Here is a 26,039-nt window from a genome sequence, read left to right on the forward strand (position 1 = left end):
TTTCTTGGTGGAAGGTGTAGCATGACAAAGGCAGTAAGACATGATTGTGAGATATTCATGGAATGTGATAGAATTTGGGGTGAGGGAATATCAGAGTACAAGGTGGGGAGTGGGAGGAGAAGCTCGAAAGCAAGTCAGTGTCTCAGTTAGCTATTGCTGTGAAACAAATCATGCTAAATGGAGTGGCTTAAACAATGAGTATTTCTGATTGCTTATGAGTGCACAGGCCACTTGGGAGAATCTGCTGATCTGGGTTAGACTTGGCTGATTTCAGCCGGGCTTGGTGGCAAATCTGCAGTGATCTGATGGGTAGGTTGGGGGATGTCTTGCCTTGGAAGCCCTCATCCATGCATGTGGTGGTTGGCTAGATGTTGGCCAGGTGGATAGAGGTGATTGGGCCATGTATCTCCCATCACTTAGTAGCCTAGTCTGGGTTTGTTCATGAGGCAGTGGCAGCATTTCAAAAAAGTGAGTAGAAGAAGGCAAGGCCTCTTGAAACCTAAGCTTGGCATTGGTACTCTGTTATTTCTGCCACATTCTATTGACCAAAGAAAAATCACAAGGCCAGCCTAAATTCAAAGGGTGGGGAAATAGACTCCATTCCTTAATGGGAAGGGCAGCAAATTCAAATTGCAAAGGATGGGGAAATAGAGCGGGGTGAAATTGAGACGTGTTTGTGCTCAACCTGTTGCAGTTTAGGTCAGATACCAAACTTTTATCACCATCTGGATACTGACTTTATTTTGTAAGAATGGGAAGCTCTCAAAGGCATGGCAGAGATTTGAGTTTTAGAAAAATACCCCTGGTAGTAGTATACCAAGTTTGGAGGGAGGGGAGATTAAAGGCAAGTCTAATGCAACAATATAAGATGATGTGAGTTTAAAGAGAACCTACAACATTAACTCCATCTAGTCTGCCAAGTTAGATCAAGACCACCTCTATTATTCTCTGCCCCCATCAATTAATTTTGCATAGAGATTTAAGGATTTGAGTTTAATATGTGGGTCTATAAATTACCTTACGTTACCTCTAACTTTCTTCCCTATGTTAAATTTCTATCATTCTAAGAAGAGCTTTGTCAATGGTTGTTTCAAATGCCTTGAGGATGAAATACTGTTTAAAATTTATTTTCTTAAATAAAAGAAACAATTGTTGTGGGAGCAAGGTTTTTGAGCAAGAGAAAAATGTGATCATAGATACCATTGGGAGGTTAAATTTTACAATGAAGAGTAGGATAGCTTGATGGGGGAAGGTTATGGTGGGGGGCGATTTGGAGCCTGTAAAATACTTCATATATGAATCCATAAGTTCTCAATTAGACAGGAGGCAGGGGTTGGGCTCTGGGAGTAGGTAGGGAGGAAGGGATCTAGACAGTGTTTCTATGAAGATTAGAACTTGGAGCCTGACTGGATGTGAAGGTGGGAAAAGGGAGAGTAAGACTTGAAGGTAATTTCATTGATTAATGTCACTCTTCAATCTGATTCATTGTATCTCCAAGATCATATTTTATAAAAGTTAAATTTTATTGCTTTAAGTAATACCTAGACATTGTGGAAAATACTACATTTGTTCTTATATTCATCTATTAAACAAATATTTAAGGAATGCCTCCTATGTGCCAGTCACTGTTCTAGGCACTAGGATATGGTAGAAAACAAAACAATACAAAACAAAACAGAAATCCCTGTCCTCATAGAGCTTACATAGAGAAAAAAGAGGAGAAAGAGTGAGGAAAATCGCCTAGATCCTCTCTCTCTCTCTCTCTCTCTCTCTCTCTCTCTCTCTCTCTCTCGCTCTCTTTTTCTCCTTCCCTCTTTGTGTGTATGAGGTCTCACAATTAAGATCGGGAACTTGTTGCAACGATGTTGCTAACCTTTTTTGATATCAGAGGGATTATTCATTATGCATTTGTACCAACTGGACAAACAGTTAACCAAGTTTACTATTGGAAGTGCTGAAAAGGCTGCATGAAAAAGTTAGACGACCTGAACTTTTTGCCAACAATTCATGGCTCTTGCATCACAACAATGCACCAGCTCACACAGCACTGTCTGTGAGGCAGTTTTTAGCCAGTAAACAAATAACTGTATTGGAATCCTCTCTCTACTTACCTAATCTGGCTCCCAGTGACTTCTTTCTTTACCTTAAGATAAAGGAAATATTAAAAGGAAGACATTTTGATGACATTTAAGACATCAAGTGTAATACGATGACAGCTCTGATGGCCATTGCAGAAAAAGAGTTCCAAAATTGCTTTGAAGGGTGGACCAGACATTGGCATTGGTGCATGGCTTCCCAAGAGGAGTGCTTTGAAGATAACCATAGTGATATTCAGCAATGAGGTATGTAGCACTTTTTCTAGGACGAGTTTGAGAATTTAATTTTCTGACCTCATATGACTCATTTTTCATTCACATGAGCCAATAAATCTTCTACCCCCACAATTCCAGTTTGGTCCCCCAAAATGTGTTACCTGGACTATACTACCAATTTCCCAATAATTTTGCTGTCCTACTTTTGACCCCTTAAGTTCACCCTCAAGTCCCAGCTCTTTAACAAAGCCTTCAAGGCCATCGTTATCCCATGACCCCGGCTCTCTGACAACGGAGCTGCTTGCAGTGCTCTGCGCAGATTGTGTTCATGTCACCTTGGTGCCTTTTTTCATGTTGTGGTATCTCCCATAGTGCCCAAGACTTAGTGCCAACCCCCGAACTCACCTCCTTGTAGTAGAACAGACTGTTTATGTGTCTATCTCCGGATGAGAATTGCAGGCAAGGAGCATGTCTTATTCTTCTTTGTATCCTGGCACCTAGCACAATGCCTTGTGTATAACAGGTCGTCAGTTAATATTTGCTGATTGAGGGGATGAATGAGTGCACTGTTCTCTAGCCCTCTGATTGCACAAGAAAGGAAAATGAACATTTCTTCGAGGGGTATTCCACCAGTTTAATAGGACCGTAAGCAAGTCTGCAGCATGGAGCTGCTAAGTGGGAGGAAATGAAAAGGGTATATTCAGGGTTGAGCAGTGAGATGGAAACGAATATGGTCAGTTGTGCTGAAAGTATCACTCCTTGCAGCAGTGATAATAACAAGACATAAATATTCATGGTACTATTATTCAGAGACTTATGAATTATTGGCAGAGGATGTGCTGTCTGGAATTTTTGCTTCAGTGCCTAAAATGATTACTGATAAAAAAAGAAAGAAAACCCAACAAACTAGTGGTCTCTGAGTGCCAGTGAGATGACGAGAAACTCTTAAGGTGAAGTAAAAAGAGGGTCCTGGCCAACACCAGCTCAGGTGGCTGCTGGCTGAGAAGACTTTTATCAGGAATATTCTTAGGGTTTGCTCTCACTCCTAGTGGCAGCCTGGGCAGGTGCCAAAGAACATACATAAATTTAGATTCCTGAGCCTATTCTTTCTTTCTCACAGAATGTTATTTTACTATTTAAATAAAAAACATTTATTATTTTCTATATTATAGATACTATGCATACTCATGGAAGAAAAACTGGAAGACATAGATATGTATAAAATAAAAATAGTACCACCAAAGGTAACCATTTTGGTATATTTTCTTTCAGTTTCTTTTTTGAAAAATACAGAATTGAAGTACTGAACTGGTGGGATACAGCATAGGATTGTGCAATAGAGACCTGAATCGTCTCTCATGTCATTTCTTGTAAGGGTTCTAATCCCATTCATGAGGGTTCTACCCACATGACCTAATCACGCCCTAAAGGCCCCACCTCCTGGTGACCATCAGATTGAAGGTTAGGATTTCAATATATGAATTTTGCAGGGACACAAACATCCACTCCTTAGCAGCTTTCTATCTTCTCCACGCTAACTCCTGTTTCTACCTCTGGGTGGATGACAACAGAACATGCTAGAAATGAGCATAGGGTCCAGTTATACAGACACAATAAATTGAAGGAAAACAAAGAGAATGTTTGATTTGTTTCTAAACCATTAAGAGCTGAGATTAAAGCTTGTCAGGTTTCAGTGGACAGTGACCAGATCAATACCCTCTAGAGCACTGCTTCTCACACTTGAATGTGCACATGAACCATCCAGGGAGAGTGTTAAGGTGAAGACTCTCCCTCAGTAGGTCTGGGAAGGGGCTGTGATGATTCATTTCTAACAATATCATGTCAGTGGTCCAAACAGCGACTCTGAGAAGCAAGGCCGTAGATTTAGACTATGAGGTCCATGACAAAGACCACCGCCTTCTTTCCCATTCTTTGTTAAGACTTGGCATGATGTCTGGCACAAAAATAAGTTCTCAATAACTATTTGCTGACTTGAATTGATGGGGGACCATGGCGACAAGGACACATTTTCTGTTAGAGTTAGCTCAGAGCCAAACACCAAAAGGATAAAAACAATCATATTTAAATGTGTTTATCTAGTACTCTGGAGTTTCCTAAGTGCTTTAACCAATGATTGTTTATTGGATTCTTACTCTGACAAAAATCCTCTGAAGAGATGTCATTATTGTTTTTCCATCATGGATGGTACAGCAGTCAGAGAAGGTAAGTCGTTGGCCTAAGGAATGCTAGCAGCGTGTACACTGGAAAACAGGTCTTCTGACAGCTGGCTTTACCCTGCTGTACTCTGCAGAAAGTCGTGACTTGACCGGAAGTGGAGTACGTAACTCTTAATATCACACAGCTTGAGATTGTTGATGTCCGTACTTTTCTGTATTTGCTACATACTTTGCACAGAAAAGCCGGTAAATCTAAAATGTAAGTGTGTGGGTGTGACATGAGGAAATCTATCAAAAAACAACTCACAAGCTTTCTCTGGGCTGCTGAGACAAACCAGCTGTGCCTGAAGATTCATCTCTCTCCCAGCAGATGGAGTTACATCCAAGCTCAGCTTGCCTAGGACCAGAGATTTCTTTCCCCAAGCCAGCATCCCACAAACCTGAAGGTCTGCTGGGGCCGGGCAGTGGCTGCTCCCAGATGCCTCCCAACCAGCAGGCAGCCAGATCCAGACAGCCTGGCTACAAAGTGGTCCTATCAGATCATCACCACTCTGCTAAGTCTTCCTTCGTTACCCTAGAAGAGGGGAGAACAGCATATGGCAGGGGCTCTACCTGAACGCAGACCTACAGTATGTCCAGCACAGCATGCAGGCCCTGGCATGCCTGGGAAAGATGGGAGGTACCCACCTGCTTTTCTCTTGCTGATTCTTGCTTTAGAAATGTCCCTAATGTTGTCTATTCCAAACCCATGCTTTGTGATGCTGTGGAATTCATCCCGGCCCTTGTATGGTAGGCGGCAATCCTGAAGGGACCCACTTTAACTCACCTTGCATAACAATGGGGGTTTAACTATGGTTTACAAGTTTAACCTCAGCTTTCTCTTCTCTTTGCCCTGCTTTCCTAGTTGCCATAAACTTTTCTTCTGTGGCCTCTTTCCTAAAGCAGACCACAGTGCTAGGTACATAACAGATACAATAATAGGAAGGTACCAAGTCAACATTTTAGTTTTCGTAACACTTCCCTGCCCCCTCTGCTAACCACCTGTCTGGGGTTTCCGTGAAGCATTCAAGGTTGTTAACAGATGACGTTACACCTGTTCATATGTCTGCGAATAGTAGCATTCTGGAGGCTCAGTCAGGTTAATGGGGGCACAAGAACCTCAATACCGATAGCAATGGTTCATTTACGAAGAGTCCACATGTCCAAAGTCCTACATGCTTCTCTTTCCACCGAAATGTCTTATAGCTTCTTGTCTGAGCGTAAGTCAGAGCAGGCTCTGTGAGCCCATCTCCTGAGGTTTCCATAAGTCAGCAGGAAGGAGGAATGCAGGTTTCCAGTGCTCTTGGGGAGGCAAGGATCAGGAGCAAGAGCTCAGAATCTGTCAGAATTGTTTGTGTATCAAGGAAGCTACTGTGACCAAAACTGGGAAGTCTTGAGGGACAGTATGGCAGCATTTGTGATCTGCAGGTATGAATTCACCCTACAGAAATCTGAGCAAGAAATGTTCACTTGGGCGTTCGATGCATATGTATGTTTATAATCTACCAGTCCCTTGGGTAGTAGAGAATAATTCCAATTAGGTAGGCAGCATAGTGATTAAAAGTCTGGGCTTAAGGCCCTGGGTTGAAGGTCTAGCTACGCCATTTACTTTTGGGGGGTACCTTTGAACTACCTTAACCCATTTTGCCCACACCCCAACCCCCACCTCTGGCAACCACCAATCTGTTTTCTGTATCTGTAAATTAGTTTCTTTAGGTTCCACATATAAGTGACATAATATGGTATTTGTCTCTCTGTCTTATTTCACGTAACATAATACCCTCTACCTCCATCCATGTTGTTGCAATGGCAGGGTTTCCTTCTTTTTATGGCTGAATAATATTCCCATTATATATATCACATTTTCTTTATTCATTCATCCAGTGATGGACATGTAGGTTGTTTCTATGTCTTGGCTACTTTAAATAATATTGCAATGAACATGGGGATGCAGCTATCTTTTTGAGTTAGTGTTTTCATTTTCCTTGAATAAATACCCAGAAGTGGAATCGTTGGATCATAAGGTAATTCTATTTTTCATTTTTTGAGGATCCTCTGTAGTGTTTTCCATAGTGGCTGCACCAACTTACATTCCTATTAATAGTGCATGAGGGTTCCCTTTTCTCCACATCCTCTCCAGCGTTTATTATTTCTTGTCTTGTTTATTATTTCTTGCCATTCTAACAGGTGTGAGGTGGTATCTCATTGTGGTTTGTGATTTTCTTTCTTTTGACACCTTTAGTAATGTATTTAAATTCTCTAATCGTGTTTGTCTAGAATAAAGCAAGCAAACAAGCTCATCTTGCATATTGTTGAAGAGATGAAATAAAGGACTAGCAGGGTCCTGGCACGTGGCATCAGAACTCACTAAATCTCAGCTCTTGAAATGGCATCCATACCAGAACCTCTTTCATCTTCTAGGACTTGATGTTACACTTGCTTCTGCTTTTCAGTCATTTCATTTCTAGATTAGAGCAGTTGTTTCTGATAAGCTCCCTAAAGAGTTACAGGCATTGCTTTGATAGAGCACATGACTCAGAAGGTTACTAGATGTGGCTCTGGGCCCAACTGACTTTCCTTTTCGTCTGTTCCTTTTTTCCTCTTTCCATCTTCCATCCCCTGTCCACACACTCCACCAACTCTGGTCCCTCCTCATTCCTAGTCAGTTTGGATACGGCTCCATATGTTTATGTATCGAGATAATTTCTAACCATGGTGTTTGATTGCCAGGTTTTATTTCCCCATTGCCAACTTGCTATAAGCCCAGCTGACCCTCCAGTTCAACCAATCCCTCCCCCTGATGGGTTTTTAAGATTTTGGGTAGTATTCTGGGTATCAAAATGTCTATGTTCTTATGATGTTTCTCCTGCAGAGGTTAGAGACTGAAGAAACTGGGTTAGTTTGTGCACCGAGTTGTGGGTGGACGATCACTACTTATGTCTGTCTCTTGGTCTCTCTTAATCACCTAACATCTCAGTTTCCTCAAACTGTCCCAGTTGACCTTATTGTCCTACAGAAATTATTAACAACATCCTCTTCTCTTCGCAAAAGTGTCCTGGTCTGGAGGATACAGTGTAAGGTTATCTTATCATTTGGGATTGGTATATACTTAAGCTTCTTTTCAAATAGAAAAGATGGTGGGTTACCAGGCAAAAGGTATTATTTTTTAGTGCAAGGACTGTGAGAAAGAAAATCAGATTGAGGTCACCAATTTTCAGAAATGGTGCCTCAAAGAGTATTCTTTCAGTAGTGTGAACTGGAATGTGTTTTTATCATAGCAGGAGGGTTTTGGAAAACTTGGAAGAGGCTTGCTATATCATTTATATTTTAAGCAGTCAACCCTTGTTCAATGGAATAAGTATAAGGAGGCTAAGAATGCTCAAAAGAAACACACACACACATCACACATTTTTAATGCTTTTAAAACCTTCTGCTCTTCTTTTTCTCATCTCACTTCATGTTATCAGGTAGAATGCATCTTCCACAAAGAGGTGTGAATAAGACATCTAATAATACTCCAAACTAGAAGGAACTGGCAGCGTTTTTCATCCTAAAATTGTGCAGCCATGTTAAGATACAACAGAGAGAAATCATTCAAGGAGCTGTTAGGAAAAACTCCCATCAACTATCTCTACCTGAACAGAAGAGACAGGAGCTGGTATAAATGCCACATACTATCAAGTTATGTCAGTGACATAGGACCACAGTGGATGGAAAGAGAAAATGCACACATATGTGGGTGACAAAGCCTGTACTGCATATGGAATAATGCCTTCATCTATAGCAGCCACAGCTGTGGTCGAAATTCAGGGCTCCTAAGACAGGCCATTTACCTGGTTCACAAGTTCTCACCTACTCTGGAGGAGCGTATACTCTTGTTAGTTGTGGTACACGTCATGCATTAACCAAACTGCTTCCCTTCCCATTCTAAGAAAGGCCACAGGACTGTAATAGATGCAGTGCAGAATGCTGCCACCAGGTACATGGTTGAAAAGGAAATGATAGCCAAATCCCAGAGGAACTAGAATGGACAAGGAAACAACAGGTGGCTTAATGTTTCCTCCATCAGTTGTCTAGCAGTAGATAAACCAGGCTTCATAGGAAGTTACAAAGATAAAGGTGGATCTTATTCATTCATTAAAGCACCACCAGGCCTCAAGATCAGTTAAGTAAAGAAGCTTCTCAGACATGACACACTCTTATTCCTGGTTACTCTGAACGACGGCGTGATTTATATTCAGCTCCAGGTTTTCTGTCTTTGACATTCTACCCACTCACATATTTGCATATTCAGAAAGTGTACGAGCACAAAAATATTAAAATGAAATCCACTATACGTTACAGTAGAATGACATGTAATTTATTCATACAACTGACAGTTAGGCAGTACTCAAAATTCATTTAAATAAGCAAGTGATTACACAAATGCCTAATAATACTAAAATTGATCGAAGGTATAAAATACCATGGGTATGAAATGCCATGGTAAATACTATTCAACAGACTACAATCATAATTCCAAACTAATTTATGGTTTTTAAAATGGTTTTTTAGCAGTTTTGGACTGATTTGTTCTTCTTCCCCTTCCAAGCAGTTTATTTTTTCTATTGATATAAGGTTGTTATTTTCAAGAAATATTGCAAAATAACATAGCTTAGGTTCCTCTCTTGCAACGCATTTTCTTGCAAATTGTTTTTAATATTGTCTCTTGACAGAGAAAACAAACCAGTCAGCATTCAGTTCCCCAAGCAAAGATGCTTGGATCAGAACAGTGCCAGGGCAGAACTCTGAGTTCTGCAAGAGGCAGGCAGTGAGAAACCTTTTATAGCTATTGAAGTGTGCATACTTCCTTTCTGAGGCTCCAAGCATCATAAACATATTTAGGCATCCAAGCCCGTGAAATTATGGAAATAAAGTAATTCAATATCCGGATGACTATGACAGAATTGCAACCGGGGGTGAGTTACAATATAATTCTGCGGTACTTCAAACAAAAACAGCACCTACCTCAATTTGCTTCTTGTAAGCCTTGTTACATTTTTGTGAAGCGCAGCTATGTTTGCAGGAATGGTTTGGCTTATCATGTGTCTGTCTGTCTTTATTATTCTAAAGTCTTGTACTTTATTGGAATGAGGCCCAAGCATGAACCTGGCTCGGAAAGCTAGCAGCAATAGTCATGAAATATCAATAAATTAAAAAGCTTCCACAGAACAATATTTAGCTAAATCTCTTACATACAAAATACAGCTAGAGAAATACAATTCATCAATGCTGAGTTATGAGAGAGAGGAAAACAATCTAAAAAAATAGAAAACTCTCTCCACACCTGGGTGTCAAGGCAGGATGTAACACTGAATAACGCCACAATATGAGCAGTCACTGGATGACAGATACTCCAGAAATAGTGGTATCTGGGGATCAGGTAATTATGACCAAGAGATGAAAATACTGTACCAAAAGGCATGCATACAACCACTGTGCGCATTCAGTGTGTGAGCTGGGACCTACGCGGAGTCTAACACGACAATGAGGCAGTGTTCCACGGTATCCATTAAAATCAGTGTAGGCGACTACATGTTGACTAAACCTTCCGAGGCAGCAAAGTGGGGGCACAGCGCCATTTCTGGGTTCTGCAGCTGCTTTATGATCCTCTTGCGGAATTTCTCCCTCACACGGTTAAATTCCATTATGTCCATGGGGTCCTCTTCAATCCAAAACTTATGAAACTCGTGCATCAAATAGCCTGTTAGTGATAAGACAGTGATAAGAATGCAGGAGAAAAAAACACCCCTGAATCACATTCAAAAATCACCCTGAATGTTGAAAGAGATGTCAGGCCAAATAACAGCAAAGATGAGAGCTCAAAGACAAGATCAGAATATTTAAACGAAAGTTTTTCACAGCAAATACTACTGTTAAAAATTATTCTTCAAAACCAGTGCAGTAAAAGCTACTAATCTGCAAGATTTTTGCAAATGGTCCTGGAATTATTCTCACTCTTCTTAAGCAGGAATACAAATCAATTCTGTCATGTCGGGAATATCTGAATCACATGTGGAACATATTCTGAAAGGCCGACAGCGACCACTGCATCCTTGCCCTCCTGATTAAATTAACATAATGTTCGAATTTTTCAAGACTACTCCACTCGGACTTTTTTCTCTTGATATTTGATTTGAGTAAAGTTGTCGATTACCCTGACAAATCAAACAAATGTGTCATGACAATCTATTATGAGACAATAAAAATGGTAAATCAACTCTAAACAATGCAGACTGATCATTAAACTACATGAAATTGTTAATAAGACTTCCTTGCTCTGAAACTTAATTTCATATTCAAATACTTCTGTGCCTCCCGAATGTTACCTATGAATGATCTGGATTGGGAAAACTTTCAGAATAAATGTTAAATAGTTGATATGAGAATCTATCCAATATGTTCTGTTTCCCCACTGTGCCCCCTTCTCCACCACATTTAAAATGGAAATGTGAACAGCTTTTTCAAAAAAGACAATAATAGATCTTTGTATGTAGTAAAGCTATTGCAAGCTCAAATGTCTCTACATATATTAGAAAAAATGTATTTGAGGAAATAATCCTAATTAAAAGAAAAAGAAAACCAAACATCACACAGGTTTTTCTGTCTTAACATTAGAAGACAGTAGAAAGTGGGAGGAAAGATTCTGGAACCAGAAACCTAGTTTGAGGCTTACTCTTTCACCTCCTGGGGAAGGAGTGAGCAGCAGAGATGACAGGGAGCTTGGGAAGAGAATTTTGGAACAAACATATTCAATTCTAATGGTAAAAACAAAACAAAACAAAACAAAAAAACAATAGCTTTTGTTTTTCTGGTAACTAGCTACTTACAGAAAATATTTAACATAGTTCCATAAACAGATGTTTTAAAATCCTTATTCATATCTCACTATAATACAAAATTAGAAGAGATCTTTGCTCCCACCCCCAACACACTCTTTGAGAGGTTGGTTACTTTGACAGACTCACCTGCGGACTCATTCATTACATTGTTAAGTAAGTTTGTACATCTTTAAGTGTATGTGGTCTCTCTACAACTATAGGACAAAGGGAGGCAAGGCGAGAATTTATTTTATTTTTTGGGGTGGTTGATTGTTCCATTTCTTTTAGGATTGGACTGTCTTTGGGCCCTCCACACACATTAACACATTGTGTTAATTTGTGTTAATACAAGTTAACATATGACTGCTTTTAACATCTCTGATAGGGACTCATAGCAACCCTCACCCAAATGCCTCTGGGCCACCCAAGCCAGGGTCCCCTGTCACTGTCAGGGGAACCTGTCCACATCAGAGAAGCCCCAGATCAGAGGTATCAGTGACCCCAGGAGTCATCCCATCCATCTCTGTTCTATCTGATGCTTGGATTTTCTGAGGCAACATCTTCTGATGACAACACCGACCTGTTCCATGGATGAAGAACCCAATTCTTAAAAGGTTCTTCTTCAAACTGAGCCAAAATATGTTGCCTTGTATGTCTTGGAACAAATTCAATGCTTCTCCAATTCAGGTATTTGAAGTGCCCTTTATGTCCCGAGCATCTCTCTTTCCAGGTTAAGCATCCCTATTTCTCCTCACCATTTCTCACATGACATGACTTGGAGTCTGTTTATCATCATCCTGGTTGTTTCAGTACACACCAACAGAAACATGTTTCCTCTAATCTCCGTATCTTATTCAAACAAAACAATTCAATCATCTGGCCATCTCAGTGATTGGGCAAACTCCTAACGTATCCCAAGAATGGTATGGGGGTCCCTACTAAAAATGCAGACCCTCCCAGATTCAACCAGACATCACAGTTCAGTAAGATGAATCTCAATAATGTCACTAAAGTTTGACAACCATTGGTGTAGAAAATGGCCTCTTTTTAAGTTCCCTTGGCTTCTTTCTAAGCATTATAATTTTTTTTGCTTCTAAATGAAATCTATAATCATTTATTACAATTTCTTCTTCTTTTGCTATATAAAACACACACATAATTTTCCTGACTTGGCCTCTGAGCTCAAATAAAGACACCTGAGTTATTCTGTATGTAGAGTCAGGTTTCTAACACTTTCATTAAAATCATCTATGATGGATAAAAGGCATTTCATTAGTATCTCATGAGTGATAAGGTCTTTACTGTTCACAGTAATAAACAGGCACTGTGAAAAACCATCTTTTAATGAAGAATTCACTTTTTCACAATGTACATAAAAATATTAACTCTCCTACAATGTGCAGGTAAACTGGCAACTCACCTAAAGGTGACCTAGTGGAGCACAGTTTTAGAAGAATGCCAATCCATTTGGATTCCCCACTTTTCTACTTTACATGCAATTACAGAAAAAAAAAAGTTTTTTTGAAAAGTTTAAAAGACAGGCTAGGATAAGAGTAGAGGTGGGGGTGGTTAAAAATCTGACACCATTCTCAGGATCCTTCTTCTTAACGCTACAAAAGTCAAGCTACGAAGCTTGCAGACTGATTTCCTGGGACTCTCTCTATCCCATCAGGAAATTAATTAGAGGCTATATAATATGATTTTAATCAAAATGCAGAAATGGTGGTTTGGCTTCCAGGGTATATATTATAATCATAAAACTCCACTCATTTATATAGCATTACAGAGTGTTCATAAATCTGTTTGGCCAATTGGTCAGTTGGGCCATATGCCAATTAACAAATAAGTTAAGCTACAAGGAAATGATAGAGTTCCTATGCACCCCAATTATCAGTCTCTTGGAGAAAGGGACCCTGGTAGACAATTTCAGAGGATTATTTGTTTGCTGAGGAGGCTAACACAATGGCGTGGAAAGTAAAGGGAGGAAAGAGAGGCCAGGCTGTTGTTTATAGTCTCTTACTTAATTCTTAGAACAGCTTTGTGGGGTAGGTTATGCTGATATACCTTCATTTTATAGATGAGGATGCTGGGCTTAGAAATGATATTTGAATGGGGTACAATGACATGATTATTGCTGGAAGCTGGAAGCTGGGACCTGAAATCAGCCGATTTTCCACTGTTATGCTAGCTGCCTTTTCCAGTGTATTCTCTTCCTCTGGTTCTTTCCCCTACTGAATAGTTCCTTCTTTTGAAGGTCAAAGAAAAGATAATTCTTTTTCCTTTTCTGGCCATTGTACTTTCCTTCTCCTACACATAACCTTACTTCATTTCAGTGGAGCTGTGTGTTTAGTGTTGCTTTAAACTGAAAGCAATTTTTGTAGCATATGCCTTGGCAGTGTAGTGTTTACTGAATAACACTATGAAGTCAGAAGGATAGCGCTATTATATTCTTACATTCTTTTACCTAGATGGAATATTTATTTTGAATATTAATTTGGCATTCCAAGCCAAGCCTACAGTATTTTTTGCTTGAATGTGTCCTGGTTTTGCTTCACTGTATTCAGTTAGCAGACAGCAGAGACATATGCTGGGACACAGGTAATTGCAAGAATATTACGGAGGAGACGTGCAGAAATGATCATGTCTGATGGAGGAACAATGAATTCAACGCACAGTTTGCTTCCTCTAAAGAGGCCTGAGTCCCTCTGCCCATACCCCAAACCACAGGGGGATTGCTGCTGTTTCCAAAACCTGGTGAGGGCCTTGCGAAAAATAATCCTATTGCATGCTTACTCACCTGGGCTAGGGTTCTCTTGGAAGCATGTCAGTTCAGGCCAAGACTAAATTTTTCCAGAGAAACTAGACTCTCTTTCTCCCACAAAAGACATCATCCAATATTTTCGTCTCTCATCCATTTATCCATCTATCTCCATCCATCCATCCATCCATCCATCCATCCATCCATCCATCCATCCATCCATCCAACAAATATTTACTACCTACTCTACCAGGTTCTGTGCTGAGTATACAGCAGAGAAGGAAACAAACACTCCTGTCCTTAAATGTCAATTGCTATGATTCTAAATTTGATTCTCTCCCGTAAGAGTTCCCACACTGTGTGGCTCTGATTTTCTTCTCAATGCTGATGAATCCCAAATTTGCCCTTGTTCAGAGCTCCAGAGCCCTACATTAGAATGCCCACCGTGCAGCTCCATGTGGATTTCCCAAAAGGAACTCATCTCTGGTATGCCTAAAACTAAACTCGTCCTATTCTCTCAAAACTGCTTCCCTAAAGAGCCTGGTAAACAGAATAAGGTAAATACCAGGGGTAGGGAAACAGAACAAGGGGTCTTATTTATCTAATGTTTGTGTTCTTTCAAACGGCTTACAAAGCTCTTAAGATATGCGCCCCCATCTCTGCTCTTTTCTAGCCAACTGTCATTTCTAGCCACCCCCCCTCCCAAATCCTATGCTCTACTCCTTGAATCCACCATACTCTCTTGTGGCCTTTGCCTGTGTCACTCCCTCTGGCTGGACCACTCAGCCATCATTTCCTTATTTCCTGCCACTCATCCTTCAGGTCTCATGGAAAGTGGCCTTTGCTTTGGGGCGCTTTCCCTGACTTCCAGACTGAGTGAGCTATGCCAGCAATAGGCCTTTTCAATTTTAAAAAGGCCTTCCTCAATCACAAAATTCTTCCCACTACATTTTAATTATTTGTTTATATGTCTGTCTTCCTCAGTCAGAACCTGATCTGTAGTAAAACCTCAATAATATTGTTGGAAATGGTCAGAGTGTTATAGGGGTAAGTATAACCATCCAGTTGTCAAAGTAGGAGCTGCAGTCACATATGTATGGGACTTCCAATCTCCATTAACATGTCATACAGTGTATATATTTTAAAATTTGCTCTGTATTTTTATATAAGTTACACATGCACATAGTTTAAAATCAAATAGCTTAACAAGTCTTCTTACAACCACTCCCCCCAAAACAGCAGTACCTCCTGCCCTAATTCCTTCTTCCCTAAAGAAAGCACCATTTCAACTCTTTCAATTCTTTTAATTACTGACCATCATAGCTCTAAATGCATATTTTCCGTTACTTGATTTTTTTGACTTCCCTTTATAGAAGATAAAGATTTAGCTCCTTTTCACCCATTACAACCACATTATCACATATTTTCTAACAATTTTCTTTACCTGGTATTAACTGCCCTCTTTATTTATTTACTTAACTTCCATTTACTTAATTTAACCCTAAACTATCCTCAAAGTAAGCTGGTGTCCTTTAAATGTGTTCAAACATGGTAGATAGTCCATCAATTTCATATTCTTCAAAGAGTCTTTCCCAAAGCCTTCTGACCTATTGAAATCTGGATTTATTATTTTCAGCCAAATACATAAATATCATCTTGGACTTTTCCTTCACCTTCCTCCTGAAGATTCTCTTCATTTCTCTCCTATGACAGGTTTCCTGCTTTCTTGACACCATTTATTTCTTTTAGGATTACTCTTTTATTTTGTGGAAACATATCCTTTAGGAGCTTCCTGATAAAGGTACAAGGAAATAAAATGTTTAAGACCTTGCATTTAAAGAATGTCTTTATTCTACTCCCACACTTAGTTGGTAAGTTAGGCTGGAATTATACAGAATATATAATTCTATATTGGAAATCATATTCCTTTGGGTTTTAAAAATATTCTCTTAAATTTTTGAAGACATTATTTCACTATCTTCTAGAATATAATGTTGATGTTGAGAAGTCCAATATCATCTTGATTCTCAATTCTTTATATGACAGCTTTGGAAATTTTTAGAATCATCTCTTTCTGGTATAAAATTTCACAATGATGTGGATCTTGGTGTGAGAATCTATTTTAATTTACTATGGTGGTTCTTATTAGTTTAAATATAAAAACTCATCCTTTAGTTCTGGAAATTTTGCTTGATTTATTTCTTTGATTCCCTCCCCTCAGTTCTTTTTCTGGCACTGCTATTATTCAGCTATAAGACTTCCTTTATTTTCTATATTACATGTATACTTTTGTTCTACTCTCTGAGAGAGTTTTCAGCTTTATTTGCCAATCCTTCCTGGAGATTTCATTTCTGCTACCCGATTTTTAATTTCTAAGTGCAGTCTTTTGTTTTCTGAATGCATCTTGTTCTTATTTCATAATTGCAATTTCTTCTCTCATCTCTTTGTGGATATTAATGACACATATTTTTGAAGTTTTCTTCTCCCTGTATAGTTTTTATTTGCTTCTAGTGGCTTTATTTCTGCTTGTTTTGCACTCTCTTTCCTGCTTGAGGCTTTTCTTACTAGTCTTGTTATCTAGTGCTGCTTAAGAAATTATTTCAAAATCCATAGGTTTAAAACAACCACTTTAATATAATCATTAATTCAGTGGGTTAGGAATTCAGAAATGCCATAGGAAGGTTGGTTCCACAATGTCCAGAGTCTCAACTGGGAAGACCTGACAGTTGGGGGTAACTTGACAACTGGTGACAGGAACCACTTGGAGGCATTTTCACTCACATGTCTGGCGGTGGGTACTGGCTATCAGTTGTGACCTCATCTGGAACTGTCAGTGAGATCACCTACATATGGCTGCTCCACAACATGGAGGAATTGGATCCCTTACGTGGTGGCTCATGCCTCCAAAGGCAGCTCAGTCCCAGAGAACCAGGCAAAAGTCTTTTCTGATCTAGTCTTGGAAGTCACATAGTGTGAATTCTGCTATTCTCTATTGGTCAACTAATTGGTCAGCCCAATTCAAGGGCTGAGAGGGACAAGTAAACCTTACCTCTTAGTGGAAGGAGTGTCAAAGAATTTGAGGATCTGTCTTTAACCATCACACGCAGACCTCTGATAATCCTTGGTTGTCTGTGAATATTTCTGACTAAATAAAAAACTAGTTGGACTTAAAGCTGATTGGAAGCTCTGAGCACATAGGTAGGGCTTGTTGACTATGAGCATGACTGTAGAGTGATATGGCTGGGCTGTTGCACTGGGGAGACCTAGACATCAGCATCTTTAGCTCGTTTCTCTTGGGCAGCTCAGATTCCCCAAAGAAGGCCCTGCCAATCTTGACTGGCTGCCAAAATTATAGGAGCTGGGTAGGAGAAGGAGCCTGGGTGACTCAGTCTGCATCATCACTTTCAGTATGATTTGCCATCAATTGTACCTGATTCTCATAAGACCAGAGGCCCTTTATGGTCCCCTCTCTAGAGAATAACTCATCAGCCTCTGCTGTCTCCTGGGGAATGGGATTTGGGCCTCTAAGAGATTCTTAACATACTTTTAAGCTTACCCCCACCCTTATTTCCTGAGATACCTAATGCTGCCAATTCCTGAACCTTTTGGGGAGTCTTATAGAATAAATCAGGTTGTTTCTTACCTTTCCACACTACTTATTTAAGATTTGCTCTCTTAGGACTACTCAACCTGTTACTACTTAATCTGTCTTCTAGTGTTCAAAATGAAGTTTTTCTTGCCTTGTCTCTGATTTTTCCTGTCCTTAAAGGTTTATGCTTTCTCAGAAAAATCCTTTATATTAACTTAAGTGAAATTTCAAAAGGGAGCATAATGTATGCATTAATTATATCATCTTTAATCAGAAGTCCTGCTTAAGCAGATAAAAAAGAAGTGAAAATCCTAGATAACATAATCACTATTCATTTAGGAGTTTAGATAAAATAAACTTCTGTTAATTTGTGACTTTGTCGCATTTTAAAAATGAACTGGGGAACAGTACTCCCTTTGGTGGATTTGGGGTGAAATACTGTGTCTTAAGCATACTTAGAAAGAGTGGCAGGCCTATTTAGCAAATTAAGAGCAGAAAGAAACATAAGGGGAAGAAAAACTTTGAAATGTTCTTGCTCAGAAAGCCTCAGCACAAGGCCCTGTGCAGTAAGCATGGTTTAAATGACATTTCTTCTTTAAGTTGCCTGGGTTGCTTGATGACTTGGTGGACTAGTTTTCCATGTTCCTCCAAACTAGTTTGTGTCTGGCCCACAATCATCATAATGACATACAGCTAGATTTTAGGATTCTGCCTCTCAGAATGGAGACTAGCTTCCCAGGCTCTACATATAGTCTTGGTCTTTCTTTTCTGAAACATTAGCACAGCTGCAACCCCAAAGGATACCCCTCAGTGAAGGACAGTCTGAGGCTCTGCTTCAGTGTCACCAATACTTCCCTTTACTAGCACCTACTCTTAGAGGGTAGCAGTATTGTCAATAGTAAAAGAGACACTTAAGTCAGACCAGAAGTGGATATATTGGATATAATGCAAGGGCCGGGAAAGAGAAAAAATCTACAATGCTTAAAAATGTAAGCATAGGTTTTCTAATGAGAAAAACAACAACAAAAAAAATCAAAACCAAACGTAGGAAGTTCAAAGACCCCAAAGCAACCACATCACAAAGAAATCTCAGGTTTAATCCTTCTCTAGAGTGTTCTATATAAACTTACATTGATAATTAAGCAACAGGACACTTACAGAATGTTTGCTGGAAGTGAGACAATGTTGGAGCTTCTGGGGCAATGTTGTAGAAATGAGTTTTCAGAGCTCCGCTCACCAGTAGATTATATGCCAGGTCAGTTATATTGATGCCCACAATTGCAAATGAGTACCTGTAAAGTGTAAACCAGAAAACCAATTTTATGTCACATATGAAAGATAAGTTAAAAATGTGATAATATGATTTTTAAATGACGATTAAATTATTAGAGTGGCAGGTTGCCCTTCCTTTTTTACCTTCTCAAAACTCTGAATTTAGTGATATACCAGAAAAATTCAATAATGTATACAAGAGAATTGAGAGATCTTATGCTTTGACTTGGTAATTCCATTTCCAAATATATAGGAGAAAAAAAGTAAAAAATTGACAAAGCTTTATATGCAATGATATTCATTACAACATTATTCATAACAGTAAAAACATGGAAACTATTCTAATATCCTAAAAAAGGTGACTGGTGATATAAATTATAGCAGTCTCATATAATATATTCAGCCAATAAAAACTATATTCCTAAAGACTATTTAAACAGGATATAAAACCTTATGTATAGAACAAGCCAAGTTTTACTACATGTACACAAATGTGCACAGAAAGCAGGACAGAATGAAATGCTATTAAATATAAATATGGGTATGTTAGAGTAATAAAATTCGGGGTTTTTTGTTTACTTTCCTATATTTTCTAAATTTTCTATAATAAATCAAATATCACTTCTAAAGTAAGGAAAAATTTAAATAAGTATCCTAACACTGAGGGTATATTCTCTAGCCCCTTTTCTACATGTCTATCAAAAGTTAAATGAAACAATTATTAAGTCCTATCTGGTAATATAAATCCAGCACATTTAAAAGAAAGAGTTCTCTGTTCAGAAATATTTTTAATGAAATGGGCATTATAAAAAAACTTCAGAATAATATTTTTATCTAATAGCCTGATACTTGATAGAAATTCTTAAAAGAAAACTACCATATACAACTCTAAATGATAATTTCTAAAAATAATTTCCATATAGTTATAACTTTCTAAACCTTTTCAGTTAATCATATGCTAAGTAGTATCATATAATCACCACAAATATATCCAAAAAGATATAAACAGGTCCTTTTACAAATTCAACTGGATTACATATTTGCATCAAAACAATTAGGTTTTCATCCTTGTCATCTTGCACAGTGTTCTTGATACTTTTGTTCTGATTCAGGCTGACAATCTTTATTATGAAATCCCACACTCACCCAATTGCTTTATCCATCCTTTTCTTCTCCCATTCTGCTTTGCTGAATTTGCTGAATGAATGAATAAATGAATGAATTAATGAATGAATAAATAAATAAAATTTAATCTCTAATTGGTACTTGTTCTCCTTTAATGTTTATGTTAAAACTGTTAACTAGATTCAGAGACATACGTAACTCAGTTATCAAACATTAATCAATTTAAATTTATCAATGAAAAAGCCACAATACAATTTACAAGGAACTCAGAAATGGAATTATTTAAAGCCATGCTACTTATCCCCTGTTCACTTTATTACAGTAGTGGGAGGCAGCCCTAAAGGCCAAACATTGATACTCTTTTAACTATCATTAGTTATCAAGCAACATTTCCTCCATGAATACAAAGGTCTGGTATCTCTTTCCTCTAAATGCCATCTCACTCCACTGCATTTTGTTTGGTTTTATCTCATGGCATTTATCCTACTTTGCCTTATTTGTGATGTGTGGCACATAGTAGATGTTAAATAAGTATTTATTGATAATTAAATGATTGAGTTAGTGAATAAAAGAAAGGAGGGAAGGGAGGGAGGGAGGGAGGAAGAGAGAAATTGAAGAAGGGAGGGATGAAGGAATACTACGTAGATTTAAAAAAATCTGTTTCAATAAATGCTATGATGCTTCCTCTGGCTAAGCCAAGACAGTCCCGCTTTTAACCCATTTTATTACTTGAGCTTCTGAATAAGACTGTTTGAAGAAAGGGTTCTATCATAGAAGCATTCTGAAAATATTGCCTTGTGTTCTATTACTTTGTGTACTTGCATATCCATCCCTGCATCCCCGCCAGTACTGCTAATGTCTTATAGGCAGGAACCATACCCATTCTTCCTTGTGGTTAATAGGACCTTCATTAATTGTTTCACACTAAAAAATGTGGTTAGCATTTGAACTACATGAAATTTAAAAACTGGAGTTATTATGAACATTTAGCTTCCATCTATTAAGTAGGAGAAAGGGGAGTTCTCTACAATACACAGCAAACACTACACAAAAAGACACACATGTAATACACACGGCACAAGACCACAAAAACACAATGCAAAGCTGATATTTGACTATATGTACTTTCTACTCTGTGAGTGACTAGCTACAATTCAAAGTAACTGTCTTTAATTCATGTTAAAATATGCCACCTCTTTGTAAAGTGTAACTGCCAAGTAACAACAAACCAACCAGCCAAAGAGGCATCAGAAGATTTTTACCTTAAAAGACTCATATCCAAACTAAAATGAGTTGCATGTGAAATTTAAGAAACTTTGTATAAATGAGTTTATAAGTACCCATTTTCTCTTCAACAAAACTTTATAAATACATAATATCTCCATATTTGTTATGTTAAATCTCTATCTGCATTGATAATATAAGAAAAGGTCAATCGATCTCCACTCATTTGATTACCTATTGGATAACCTGGCCCCAAAAGAATGAATCCCTCTCTCCAGGAAACGCACACACACAAACACACACCAACCAACCAAATTAAAAACTAACAGTCAAAATTCTCTTTTTAAACTTGAATCTACTTTTATCCTTCAAGTTACTTCAGAATGGATATTTATAAGAGCAATAATGAATAATGCTTGCTGAAGGATAGACAAGAAAGAGCTTTCCTTAGTATATATTGACTTCTTCTTGTTGAATACCTGAAATAGTCAGGGCCTGACAGCACCTATGTTGATATCACAATTAGTCAATATATACTTCTTTCAGACATTGGTAAAGTAATATTTTCAATACATTCTGATATGGATTCAGTGACATGTACCACCAATACTTGAACTTCATCTAGTCAATTTTATAGTAGCTTGAAGGACCAAAGCATGATAGTTTTATCTACATGCCTGTGTGTGTGTGCATGTGCACACATGTGCTAGCCTCTCTTTAAATAGGAGTAATCACACAAACCCTCAAATACTTACTCTCTGACAGCTGACACAGGAGATAAGACTATAAAACTTTTCTCTGAGAATGGCTGATAGACAAAATTAATCCCCTTTCACTGGTTAATCAAGAAACATTTTAAGCTTATTGTCACTTGCCCAAAACCATGGAGGATTCATGTCTTCATGGATGATGCTCCTTCGGGAAAGTGCACACAGACTCCCCAGCCAATTTTAATTAGAGGGAGTTCAAGAGTCTCTATATTACAGTATTATGCAATTCAGAAAATGTAGTTAAAAATTAAAATAGCTCAATTTTAACTATATACTACACCAAGAAAGAGCTAAGTGATTTTAGTGTTTTTCCAAAGTAAATAAAAGATAAATAAAATAAAAATTTAATCTTATAAAAGAGTATAAATATAAATTTGACAAGTATAGTTTAATTTAATAAACCTTAGTCAACAGAAGCTAGAATAAGTATAATAGTAAGGTGGGAGGTGGACCCCAAAGTCAACCTGCTTCTGAATTTTGAGAATGGTATGATACAATTTTGGACTTATTTAGCAAACATGAACACTAACAAGGAACTTGCCATGCTGAAGAGAAAAAAGTGAAACAAAACCATGATTGCAAAATAGCAGAACTTATAATAAGAGTGATTAAAGCATATCTCCATATTACTATATTTAATAACAAAATTAGAAATACATTAATAGAAGAGCAAATTTTCTCTGTGCAAAAGAATTCTCAAATAAAATGTCCTTTTCTAGGGAGTAGATGGGGTTAAAGCATATGTGGTGATGTGTTCAGGTTTTAGATGAAGTGTTTAAAATGTTTCTCTAACTAGGTATAGTAATGGCTGCAGAAAGGCTCTTTGACATTTTCTATCAGGTTGGTCTAGTCTGTTATTTCTCTCACTGAAACAGGCCAAATATAATACACTATATTCAATAAAACATTGGGAAATATTTGCTTTTTGAAAAGTTTTCATGAATTTATATAATATTTCTTTAAAAATTATTGCCCATACTTATTCTAAAATAAAAGCAACAAAACACAAAAGCAAAGAAAAAATACCTTATTTCCTCTTTAGTGATATCCCTTCATGTAATCAGTTAAAGAAAAAAATTTAGAAAGGTAAATGAAAATGCAAATAATTTAGAATCTAGAATTTTATTTAAAAAAAAAAAAAAAAGCCTCAGCAATTCCAGACTCTTTCAGCTAACCCCTGATGTCATGCCTTCCATTCTCCCTTCTATTACCTCATCCTGCTCCCTTGTCTCTGCACTCTTTTCCAAACCCTCCTTTCTCCTTCTAATGCCTACCTCCTCAGTCTTCCTGGACACCAGTGACATTATCAGTCCCTTTAAATACATATCTCACTTGAATCATGCCACTTTACATCCTCAATCCCATAATAAGTACCTGACGTTTTAACTGTCCTATTCAACATTGGTCAAAAGGGTTTGGTTGAAAGAGCTTTAAGCCTCATTTCTGGTGGGCTGACTCTCCTGAGAATCTCATGAACAGATTCATGTAGGAGATGAAGTTAATTCTACCTCATCCATAGAGCCTAATCAACTTTGAAAAAAATTAAATTCATTGGGGTAACAATGGTTAGTAAAATTACATAGGTTTCAAGTGTACAATTCTATAATACATTATCTATATATCACATTGTGTGCTCACCACCCAATGAGTTCTCCTCCCATTTATTTTCAACAATTACCTGCATTTTGGATGAAGAGAGTCACAGAGGACCTGCTGAGCTGCTGTAGCATCCCTTTCCGCAAAATACCTGCAGTTGGAGGGAAAGAAAACCATAACTCCATACATGTTGAATACATCATTTTAATCCAATTTGAGGCCATTTTGAATTCAGAAATGGACACCAGCATAAGATTATCACTTGCTTCAGCTCCTCCAGAGAACAGCTTTCCAAAATAGAATTTCCCAAATATAATGACATTAAAATAGGCTAGCTGTAAAGCAAAGATTTAAGAATGATTCCAGTAGGTTTGGAAATTTAATTATGAACTTTGCCATTCCCCACAGAGCCAAAGATATTCTTATTAAAAGGGGTTATAGGCAGAGGCCCCTCCGAAGGCAGAAAAGCCTGGATGAAGGGACATGGTGAGGGACTGTGACAGCCAAAGGGCACAGAAAGGAAATGACTGAAGGAAGTGATAGAGGATGCATTTCAAATACATTTTCCTTGGAGAATATTCATGGGGTATTTGAATTCTGGGTGAATGGAAAATACAGAGCTTAGCGATATTAAAAATAAAATTTTGTTCTGGGGAGAAAGGGGCAATGAAGTTTCCTAATAAATACAAAAAGCTTACAGATTCTAAATAATAAGTCATAAATAGTACTTCATAACAAATTGAAAATAAACCTATAGCACATATTATTTAATATGACATGAGTATATTTCCTGCATAAATCTAAAGGATAAAACAAGCTCTTGAATTTCCTCTCAGAAAATTTCAAACTGAAGTCAGCAAATTTGATACACATGGCCATGATTATTAATGAAATTGAGTTTCTTTTCATATTTTTGTTAGTCATTTATGTTTCCTCTTTCATGTCTTGCCTGTTTATATTTATTGGTCCAGTATATCTAAAAATATCCTCAAATAAATAAGACAAATAACCCTTCAGAGAATAATATAGTCCAGGATATGGATCCTTGATCACTTATGTGTCAGTCTTGGCCTATCTTTTCACTTTATGTATGGTAGCTTATCTTATGGAAGTTTTCTATTTTAATGTGTGGAATTTATTGATTTTTCTTTTATAGTTTATACCACTGAGGAGAGGGAGAGATTTAATTTTTATCTTTTTCCTAAATGGAAGGTCAATTGTCCCAGCTCTACTTACTCAAAAGCTCTTCCTTTACCCACTTATTTGTAACACTACCTTTGTCATCAAACTTTACTTTTTATTCATTCACATTACATAATAATGTAGCATTTAAAACATTTCCTAAATTTAAAATAAAGGCAACAATCTAGGGGGAAAATTGGGTGCCATAAAAAAAATGACTGAGTAAAGATTTTTCTAGTTAAGATTGAAGAGCAGGTAAACGCTGTGCTTGCATCCTCTCAAGATCACATCAAAATCACAACCAAACTACAGAATACCCATCACTGAGAATTGCCTGCTAGCTGAACAGAAGTTCTATAACTAAGGACATGCAGAAGAATTCACCATGAGACTGGTAGGAGGGGTGAAGATGCAAAATGTGCTGGTCCCACACTCGCATGTGGCAGTTAGAAATTGGGAGGAATGTCTCGGCTTTGGAAATTTCCCCAGAGGAGTAAAGGGGTCCCAGCCCCACACCAGCTTCCCCTACCCAGGGTTCCAGTGCTGGGAAGAGAAGTCCCCACAACTTCTGGCTGTGAAAACCAGTGGCGATTGTAGCTGAGTGAGACAGAGGGCAGCTAGAGACAGAGGGCAGCCCAGGCATTCCTCTTAAAGAGCCCATGCAAAAACCCAGTCATTGACGGACCTACTTGCTCTGAACTCCAGTGCTGGGGCAGCAGCTTGAAAGACACCAGGGACATACAGGGAGGAAATAAATTGTCTGGCTGCAGGGTGAGAGCTGGAGGGGCAGCTTTCTCCCAGACAGAAGGGCCGGCAGAAGCCCTCCCTCCTCCCAGCGTGCAGACTTAGTCAGGCACCCTATCAGAGTATCCACCAACCTGGCTAACATCATTTGCCCCACCCCGGTGATTCCCTGAGATTTTGCCCCACCCAACTTTCAGGTCCACCTAAGCCACTTCTAATGGCTTTTCCATATAAACAGCCTATCTTGGTTCATGTTGTGGACTTTTCCAAAATCTCTCAAAGGTTCACAAAACCCAAACAAGCAGCATCTGGCCTCAGTGTGCACTGTACCTCTTGCTAAGTAACCCTAAGCCTAGAAATGGTTCAACTACAACATGAGGGCACACACAAC

The 26,039-nt window shown here is 38.3% G+C and overlaps 1 protein-coding gene across 4 annotated transcripts in view; it reads right to left on the reverse strand.

Moving 5' to 3' along the window:
• Positions 1-8,866: 8,866 nt before the first annotated feature.
• ELMOD1 (ELMO domain containing 1) overlaps positions 8,867-26,039 on the reverse strand; it is a 68,765-nt gene continuing 51,592 nt past the window's right edge. Inside the window, exons 8-13 of one of the 4 annotated variants that reach the window (XM_019715709.2) lie at positions 23,805-23,873; positions 23,153-23,176; positions 21,395-21,415; positions 20,154-20,204; positions 18,894-19,027; positions 8,867-10,271 (exon numbers count right to left, since the gene is read on the reverse strand). In XM_019715709.2, the coding sequence (XP_019571268.1) occupies positions 10,099-10,271; positions 18,894-19,027; positions 20,154-20,204; positions 21,395-21,415; positions 23,153-23,176; positions 23,805-23,873 (472 nt within the window). In that variant the 3' untranslated portion in view covers positions 8,867-10,098. The remainder of the gene's footprint in view (positions 10,272-18,893; positions 19,028-20,153; positions 20,205-21,394; positions 21,416-23,152; positions 23,177-23,804; positions 23,874-26,039) is intronic. The other 3 variants (XM_019715711.2, XM_019715710.2, XM_019715712.2) reach the window with 3 other exon arrangements.

This window comes from Rhinolophus sinicus, linkage group LG06, assembly GCF_036562045.2.
Source record: "Rhinolophus sinicus isolate RSC01 linkage group LG06, ASM3656204v1, whole genome shotgun sequence".
In the NCBI taxonomy this organism is placed as follows: domain Eukaryota; kingdom Metazoa; phylum Chordata; class Mammalia; order Chiroptera; family Rhinolophidae; genus Rhinolophus; species Rhinolophus sinicus.